The sequence below is a fragment of the Myotis lucifugus genome, unplaced genomic scaffold (assembly GCF_000147115.1).
Source record: "Myotis lucifugus unplaced genomic scaffold, Myoluc2.0 scaffold_333, whole genome shotgun sequence".
NCBI classification, from domain to species: domain Eukaryota; kingdom Metazoa; phylum Chordata; class Mammalia; order Chiroptera; family Vespertilionidae; genus Myotis; species Myotis lucifugus.
Window position 1 is genome coordinate 1,209,737 of NW_005871381.1, and position 9,860 is coordinate 1,219,596.

At 45.2% G+C, this 9,860-nt stretch overlaps 1 protein-coding gene across 1 annotated transcript in view; it reads right to left on the bottom strand.

The window, feature by feature from the left end:
- Window positions 1-8,620, bottom strand: part of DOCK2 (dedicator of cytokinesis 2) — a gene marked incomplete at its 5' end in the record, with an annotated part of 352,195 nt that extends 343,575 nt beyond the window's left edge. The window contains 2 exon segments of the mRNA XM_023764503.1: window positions 4,362-4,443; window positions 8,418-8,620. Of these exon segments, the coding sequence (XP_023620271.1) occupies window positions 4,362-4,443; window positions 8,418-8,620 (285 nt within the window).
- Window positions 8,621-9,860: the final 1,240 nt, after the last annotated feature.

The following is a 9,860-nucleotide window of genomic DNA, read 5'->3' on the forward strand; positions in this document are numbered from 1 at the left end:
TGACTGTGACGGTATTTTGCTACCACACGTTGACTTTAGTTACAAAGATTACTTCCCATAACGTACTTGGTCTCATCTATCAGGTGGAGCCCTTAAAACAAAAACTGAGGTTTCCCAGAGAGTAGATGGGCAGACGCGTCTCAGAGAAGTAGATCCTGCCTGAGTTTCCAGCCGGCTGGTCAGACTTGCACATTTCAAATTTGTCAGCCCCCATAATGGGTGAGCCAAATCCTTAAAATTCATCTATCTGCCCATAGGTCCTATTGGTTCAGTTTCTCCGCAGAAAGCTGACCTATACAGGGCGTGTCCTTGCACCAGCTGGAGGCATGGACATCTGCTTTCTCATTCCCCAAAGCCTCCAGGCTGGGCAGGGAGGGAGGGAAAGAGGGAAGGAGGAGGCTTTCAGCCTGAGGGTGACCCTACACTCATTTGCATTCCCTGCCTTGCCCCATAGGCGACTGAGGTTGAGATCCCAATTATCTCACGTCCAGATGGTTGGACAGCCTCTTCCCTGGCCTGCCTGACCCCTTTCTCCAGTCCACCCTGAAATCCCCTACAAGCCCAGATTTAGAAGCCACATTTATTATTTCATTTCTCTCCCTTCAACACTGTTAACAGCTCCCTAGGTCCTACCCTATTAGTGCTAATCTTCCCCGGCTGACACGAAAAAGTCCTAGACATAATATGTTTCCAGCCGGCCTATCCAACCGATTCCCCACTATTCTCTGCAGGTAAGTACTCTATTTTTGTCACAAAGATTTCTTTATTGCTCCACAAACACACAATGCTTGCTTTCAACCCTGGATCTTTCTTCCTAAGCCCCCCGTCCGCACCACCGCCTCAAATGCTTACGGCTTATTCCTCTATAGAGCCAAAGCCTTTCCATCCTCAAAGGCTCAAGTCTTGCTTCATTTATAATGACCTTCATTCCTAATTACTTCTCTTCTTCCACTGTGATTTTTCAAAGCTTTGAATTGGTATCTTTCAGAGCTACAGAGGCCCCGGCACCTGAACGGTTTCTTCTAGATGTTAGGGCTAAATTATTACCCCCTCCCCCATTTCATATGTTAGAGTCCTAAGCCCACAATACCCAGAACATTACTGTGTTTGGAAACAGATGATTAATTCACCCCAATAAATTTAATTTTAAAAATTAGTACTTAAATAAAAAAGAGGTGATTACGCTAATCTGAGGTTATTAGGGTGGGCCCTAATCCAATATGTCCTTCTAAGAAGAGGAGATTAGGACACAGGGAGTAGATGGCCATCTGCAAGCAAGGAGAAAGGCCTCCAAAGGAATTAACCCTGCACACATCTTGATCTTGGACTTCCAGCCTCCAGAGCTGAGAAAATAAGTTTCTGTTATTTAAGCCATCCTGTCTGTCCTTTGTAATGGCAGCTCTGGCAACTAACGCACTACATCAGCGGTTCTCAACTTGTGGGTCGCGACCCCTTTGGTGGTCGAACGAACCTTTCACAGGGGTCACCTAAGACCATCCTGCATATCAGATATTTACATTATGATTCATAACAGTAGCAACATTACAGTTATGAAGTAGCAATGAAAATAATGTTATGGTTGGGTCACAACATGAGGAACTGTATTTAAAGGGCCAGAAGGTTGAGAACCACTGCATTAGATAAGCCTCCATTCCACCCCCTCTTCCCTTCACTCAAACAAACCAAGGAAGGCCCCAGATTTCTAAGAGCTGTCTCATCAGAGACCCTTGGCACTAGAGAATCTTGATATGCGACGCAATCACAGCAAAAGGCCTGAGCACAGCTTATTCTCTAAGGGCGTGTAAACAAACGGGCAACCCTCACTCAGAACTGTTACAATCTGTGGTGTCTCCCCTTTACTTTGGCCTGAAAAACTCAGATGTGTCGGGGAAGCTGAAACAGGGCAATGAAACTTAAAACCCATGTCACCAAAAAAAAAAAGGAGACATATGTAACACTCTGTAACACTTTAAGCAATAAAACAATTAAAAAAACCCATGTCACCTGATTTAATAATTATTGTTCAGTCTCGTTTCCCACGTGTTGGCAGTGACCCCAAAACTGGGCAAGGTCTTAGGGAACCTCATGGTCTATGCCTACATGTCTTATTGGTTCAGTTTCTCCTTCTAAGAGGCCAAGGGGCAGCAGGGCGGGGGCGGGGGGGGAGGATAGAGGGGGGGCAGGGCGGGGGGGGGTAGGGGGGTAGGGGGTGGGGGCGGGGGGGGTGGAGGCAAATGCTTGTAAAGCAGAGAGGGGAATTCCACCATCGGCCCAACCCACGTGCCAGCTCCTCAAGCTCTGCCCCCAAAGAGGGAACTAGAAAGAGCTAACATCCAGGACACGATAAATAAGGCCAGCGAGACACATGCCTGCCAAGTTTTATCTCATCTCTAACTTAAACATCACCTAGATGCCCAACTGAAAGTAACTCCCGGTCAAACACCATCACGTCACCCTGTCTGAATTATCTCCATTGCATAGATTGCTTCTGGCATTTCTCTTGTTGGTTTGCTTGCTTGCTTGCTTGTTTACTTACTTATTTTCTGAATTATTCCCATCACATCACAAGAGCAGGGGCCTATCAGCTTATTCAGGGCTGGGTCCCCAGCAACTAGCACGGTCCTTACACACAGCAGATACTCACTAAATAGCCCTTGAATCAATGAGAAGCTAGAGCCCTGGCTGGTAGTTAGGGCATCAGCCTGAGGGCCCAAGGGTCTCGGGTTTGATTTCCGGTCAAGGGCATGTACCTTGGTTGCAGGCTTGAGACCCAGCTCCAGTAGAAGTGCCTGCAAGAGGCAACCAATGGATATGTCTCTCTCACATCGATGTTTCTCTCTTTCTCTCTCTCCCCCTACTCCCTCCCCTCCACACTCTCTAAAAAAAAAAAAATCAATGAAAAATATATCCTTGGGTAAGGATTTAAAAAGAAAGAAGCTAGAGCACCATGACCTTGCTTGCCCCGAAATGAAGACTCCCATCATCTCAAGAGAGGGAGGTGTCAGCCTTTTGAACCAGTCAACCAACGTTCTCAAGTTCATTTGCTGTGGGAGGAAGAGTTGGTGGTACAGGCAGAATTCCACAAAGGCAGGATCCCATTCGCCCTAATACTGAGCGACACAAATCTACCGATGCCCTTTTCCGAGTGTTTACATCATGAGTTGGTTCTCTGAGAAATGAACCACTGATTGATTCCCTGTCCCTCTCCCTCTCATGAAACATCTGTCTCCTGGTTTAATCAGGAAGCCCCACGGGACTCTCCTATTTATCAAGAAAATAAATAGGCTCCTCCTTTGAACTAATAATAGATAAACAGGACTGAGGCACATTTTTATAACTTTGTCTAAGCAATTAGGACCTATGATCTTATTCCTCTGGCCCATTTGATTTTTTTAGGAAACAACAAACAAAATAAATCAGCTGCACTCCTGTCTCATAGTGACATCACATAAGACATCACGTTTAATGGGTTGGACCTGGAAAATTATTGTAGAGCCAGGTAGGTTAATCCAGCGTGTTCGATATTCCTGGATCAAACCCATCAGAATGGCCAGCGCCCAAATCCCTCCCTGGCTTCTCCTCTATAACTTCCCTTGCTAACACAGGCAACATAGTGAAAAACGTCATAAATGTTCTTTGCCTCAAAGGAGCTTTCAGACAACACCGATATCCTTAGGTGTTTTAAGATCACACCCTTGACACAACCTCATGGAAACAGGACAAGGGAGGGAACTCTGCTGGAAATAGCCCTTATCTCCTTCTTCCCACTGGTTCTCCTTTCCAAAGCCAAACAGCCTGTTCCCTCTCAAAAACAGGTCGTCCAAATGGCAACTGCTTTCAGCATTTCTACATATGTCTTGCCCCATGAGCACTGGTTTTTAAAAGGATGGCCGGTAACATCTTCAGTCATGCATGACTTCATTATGTTCAGAATATCCAGATTACCAAGCCAGTTAATGATCTAGGAAGGTCTTTATCTTTTTCTTGATATATTTGAGAAAGGTTTTTAGTTTGGAACCAAAGAAAGGAAATCAGGTTAACCATGAATGAACCGGAAAGCCAGCACAGCTGCTGTACCCAGTTCACCCAGATGGTACCTAGCACTCTGCATGTGTTCTCTGTACAGCTGAGTGAGAAAGAGAGCGGGAGGGAGGACGAGAGAGGGAGAAGGGGAGGATCCACCTTCCCCACAGCTTCCACGGGGCACACAGTGCCCTTCCCCGCCTCTGAAGCTCTGCAGAAAGCATGGAACACGGCTCTGCACCGAGGCCGTGCTCCCTCCGGGCCACCTGCTCAGCCTCATTCCCAAGATCGTGTCCCTGGGCGTGTGGAACGTGGAATGAGAAACAGTGCACACCCACCGTGAAGACCACCTTCAGGTTGTTGAGCATCTCGACCTCCTTCGGGAAGCCCTTGCTGCCCCATCGCACCAGGTAGTTCTCACTGTGGGAAGAGAAGTGGCAACCCATTACTGCCAGGGGCTCAACACGGATTCCCTCAAAATATTCGCCAAGCCACTGCTTTGCGCGCCACACCAGGCTGGCTGCTGGGGACACCGCAGTGTTGGAGACAGACATGGTCTCTCCCTGTAGAAGACGATGGTCCCATCAGGGAGATAGATGTTGGACTTGCAGGGGCAGACAAGTACTGATGTGTGTATTCAAGACCTTTTTTCCTCCCACAGCTGCTAAGCAAATTCTGGCCCAGCTGCCTAATATTCTTTGAAGAGCAGCTGCACTTTCTGTGGGGTTACTGAGGGGCAGAAATGAGGGGGAAGTTCTTTTAGTGCAATTTGCTGGACATTACGAATGTATTCTGCTGTTTTCACTGCTGTGCTTTATCACAATATTACAATTGAGCTGCTTTGCAATAAATAAAATGTCCATTTTTATTGTATTCCCCCGCCCCAAAAAAAGAATGTATTCACCCTTTCCATTCCACTCCCCTTTTAAGACTGAGTAAAGATTTTAATTATTTTAAATTATCCCTTTGATGTAGGACTGTTTCCTTGAATGGAACATCGCACTGTGATGGACCACTGAGGGCCTTAGCCATTATCTGAGATACGCTTAAGTAACTATTTAAATGGGGTCCTAACAGCTATTTACATGCGATTGTGCCCTAAGAGAACTGTTCAGGATGCTGTGAGAATGTGAATCAGGAGAGCCTGGCCTAGTTTGAGAGGTCAAGGAAGTCTTTGATGAGACATGCAAATAAAGTTGGTCAAGAAAAGAGTGGGAAAGGGAAATTTTTCCGGCAAAGCAAACATGAGTACAAGCAACCTGAAGCAGAATGAAACATATACATCTAGAAACAGATCCCAGGGAAAGAGAGAAATTCGAGAGAGAGGCCAGACCATGTAGGCCTTGAAGGCCATTCAAGAATTTTGGCTTGATCCCGTGGCTAACTAAATCCCATTTAAGGGTTTTATGAGAGGCAGTCACATGGTTCTGACATACGATCATTAATCCTTTCACATCTTCAAGCCACACACCACCCTGTGCAGTTTATCCTGGTCCGTCCAGCTGTGCTAAAAAGAGAGAGTCTAGCACCACTTTAACTGAGGAGAAGCCAAGTATAGTTTGCCCAGTTGAGGCAGTAGGTTTCTGTGCCATCCAGGAGTATACAGTAGGTGCTAAATAAATGCTTATCTTGAATTAGTAAGAAGCAAAATAAAGCTCAGAAATCAAGTCACCCCAAGAAGACATAATGAGAATTCAGCAAAGTTAAGGGCAATTGCTTTCTTTTTTAGAGATTTGTTCTATCTGACTTCTGGCTTCTCTCTCCCCACTCACCCCTAGAAGATTAATGAGAGTAATCCAAGCAAAGTTCAAGGGGGAAATGGAAGTGCTGACAAATGAACACAGCTTTGGATTAACCAATGGTTAAAACTCAATCAAGTTAAATGCACCTTATTATTTTTTTTCAGTAAGAGTTTAAAATTTTAGTGAAATTTGCAGCAAACTAACCAGGAAGACTTTATTTCCCCCTCCCCAATTTTTAAGCGATTTCCCATTGGTTATTTCTGACCCGTCATGGTGAAATACGTGGGTATCACCCAGAACCTTTCATTACAGGTAGCAAGCCCCATCGAGAACCACCCTGCTAGGTCGAAACAGCAGGGCCTCACAATTTTCTTCCAGGGGAAATAGAATCATAAATAAGGAAAACAATTTAGAGGGCTGAGCGGGCCCCATCCATCCTTGCCCAGGAAGACCTGAGGGTAAATTGGGAAGGCCCACCCGGCACTAAGACAGGTGAGGCCTCCTCCACGTGGCACCCTCCTCAGAGGAAGGATGAGGACCATTCCAACTCCTCCTCAAGCTCTTTTTAGAAATTAGCCTTGTAGTGGCCCAATGCCTGAGCTGCTTTTTTTTTTCCTACAAAAATTTACCTTAAATCTCCCAAACCAGATTTCTTCAGACACCCACTGGAATCTGACCATGACTCATCCCAACACTGGATGGTCAGTCTCAGCCAAATTCTCCCCAGTCACATCTGGGCCACACTGAGGATGCCTTAACTAGCCTGCGGCTCATTATCTGTCAACCCTGATTAGGGCAGGCAAGAGCGGAGATTGGTTTCTTGGGGAAAGGGTGGAGGCAGTCTGACACCAGTAAGGCATCCAAGTTCCCCCTCATTTTTCTGTATCATGCCTCTTCTCTTCTTTCTTTGCTTTCTACTTTTTTGCTTCTGCCCATTTTGTCCTGCTCCTCACCATCCCTCACTCCCCTGAAGGCTGCCCTGTGTCTCTGCATGCTCAGAGGCATCTCTCAGGCACGCCCCAGCAAGCACATCATCGCTGTGACACATCAGGGAACAGGGCTGCCATCTCGCTGATCCATTGCCTCTCTCCCCAGAACAGGTTCAGGCCATCCATCCCTTGGGCCAGCAGGCCAGGCACCCTTGCCAATTCAGTCATGACGAGTCCTCATGTTTTCTAAGAGGCAGGGAGGGTCCTGTTAGTGCTTTCAGGATCTTTGTCACGGGTGCCTTGGGAGCAACGGACAGGAGCAGCAAGGAGACTGCCACACAGACCCTTCCAAGGCAGGTTCTCAGGGAGCAGGAAGACGTGTTTGAAGTGTCCACTGAGGCCTAGCCAGGTGAACGGGGCTGGCTCTCTAATATTAGGGATTTGGTTTGCTATATAGAATAACTTTCCACCATAAATGACACCCTGGTGAAAACCATTCAGGTATCTGATGTTACTCCTAGGGAAAAGTGCCTTGGTGACAGGCTAAATTAGGGACCCCCCCTTGCCTTTGGAGCCAGATGGACCCGAGTAGAAATCCCAACTCTGCCACTTACAAAGACATGTGACTTTGGGAAAGTCACATCGCTTCCTTGAGCCTCATGTTCTCACCCAAGTGGCACAGAGTAATGAAATTGAATGAGATCATGTACAGGCCTCAGCTCAGCCTTCTGAGATGGACAGTTCCCTCTATGTTTCACAAGTGTCTCCAAGAGAGCCATCATTTTCTAAAGCCCCACATTCACCAGCCCTGCACTCATTTCATTGTCATGGCATCAAAGCTAGAAAGACATCATTTTCTCCATAAAAGCAGATCATGCTCCAGCTCTATTCTAATGCATAAACCAGGACCTCCAATATAGGACCATGTGTTGGCCCTAATCCTACTGGGGGCCATAGTCAGTGGTCACCTGGGAGGAAGTATGGTCTGAGCCAAAAGCAGAGGCCAGGGGAACAGAAGTGAGGGCCAAAGTCTTTCCCTGGAGATTCCCAAAGGTGCTTTTCCCTCCTTGAGCTGAGGCATCTAGAACTTCCCTCATTTCCTTCATTCTCAGGAACAGTTCATTAAAGTAGTAATAATCACAGCCACTCCCTTTTGGAGCCCGGGTAGCGTTTGCCAGCCCTGGGCTTCATGTGATTTTTTTTCTCATTAAAAGCTTGAAAGAAATGACCCTGTGAGGTTGGCATTCACATTGTGCATATGGAAAACCCAGAGTGAAGAAAAAGTAATAACCTGCCCAAGGTTGAGAAAGAATAAGTGGGGATGTCAGGATGTGAACCCAGAGCTCATACTCTTTCTTAGGCCACTGCTGCTAAGGAGGATAGAGAGTTTGCACCATTCATTCTCAATTCCCATTTTAAAGTAGTTCTTTCTATTCTATCCAATGCTACCTCTCTGAATCTTGTTATTTCTGGTTGTCTTCCAGAAATCAGAACTATTTACAAAACCATAACCCAACTCTGGAAAAAAATTGGTGGTAAGAAATACTTCCACCTGACTTCTATGCCCTAAAAAAAAAAGTTATTTCATGTTCTCAGTTAGGCTCAGTTTCTCTTGTGGGTGGGAATTTCTGCACAAGTGCTGATGGAAAGAAAAGATGCTCTGTGGTCCGCCAACTCCAGCCTTCCACATGCAGAGAAGTCAGGCAACACTGACCACACCTACCTTATGACGGCTTGCTTGTTGGGGTCATACAGAGACATGAAGAGCTCAGAGTCTTCCCCAATTCTGCACACAAAATTTCTCACAAAGACATAGAGGCTGTGGGTAGGGGATGAGGAGATCCGGGAAGACAATCCATAATCTGGCTGATCTTTTGACTGAGAGGTGAGAGGAAGAAAGAGAAAATTAGCCCAGCACCACTCAGAACAACAGAAAGATGGTCCAGGATATTGAGAATCACGTAGGTTTTGAGCCCGAAAATTTCAGCAGTATTTTCAGCTCTACAACCCAAAGTTTCTGCAACCTGAGCCAAAGTCACTTGCCTACACTCTCACACTGCCTTGATTTTAACCTCTCTTGGCTTTGATTTTCCCATCTTGGTTTCCCACCACTGACTGACCCAGCCTTCCTCATGAAATTAGTGTCATAAAAAGCACAAACTGTAAAAGAAAAAAATTGCTTAAAGAAACTTCATCAAAACTGAAAACATTTGCTTATGAAATGACACATTTAAGAAAATCAAAAGGCCAGGCATAGACTGGGTGGAAACATATTTGCAAAATGTATATCTGATAAAGATTTGAAAAGCAAATTAGAAATTGCCTAGGGCTTGGAGATGTAGAAGGGGATGGACTATAAAGGAACTCAAAGAAACATTTAGGGTAATGCAACCACTCTATATCTTGATTGTGGTGGAGTTTACCCAACACTATGTATTAATAAGATTCATTAGACTAGTTTTAAATAAGTTAATTTTTATTGTGTGAAAATTCTATCTCAATAAATCTAAAAATAAGGTTGCTTTCAAATACTGTGGTTAAAATTATTTTTAATTATGAATCAGATGTTAACCTTGAAAAGATTGCTTTCTTGAAATCTTTTGTTGGCTTCCTACCACACTTGAAATAACATCTTAGCCCTTTTGCATGACTCCTCAGGTCCTATAAGACTTGGCTCCTGTTACTGGCTTCTCCAAGGCATTGCCTACACTCTCACACTACTCATCATACTCCATCCATACTGGTCTTTCTACTTCTCAAACATTCAGAACTCAGTCCTACCTCAGGGCCTTTGCACTTGCTCTTCTCTCTGCATAGAACACTTTGTCCTTAGCTCTTCCCAGGCCTGATGCCTTCGCATTATTCAAGTGTCATCTCAGATGTCACTGCTGAGAGAGCCTTTCTTCATGGTACCTTTTGAAATAGCTCCTGGTTCACTGATTCACATAACCCTAGTTTATTGCCTTTTAGAAACTTACTATCACTTGTAATTAATTGTTCCATTTGTTTATTTACTTTTTTTACTGCCTTTCTTCTTTTCTCCTCTCTGGGCTATAAAGTTCTATGAGAACAGGAAATTTGCTGGCATTAAACTTCCTATGGGATGGATACAGAATGAATTACAGATCCCAGTACAAAACCACAGTAAAATGTGTGTGGTTACTGA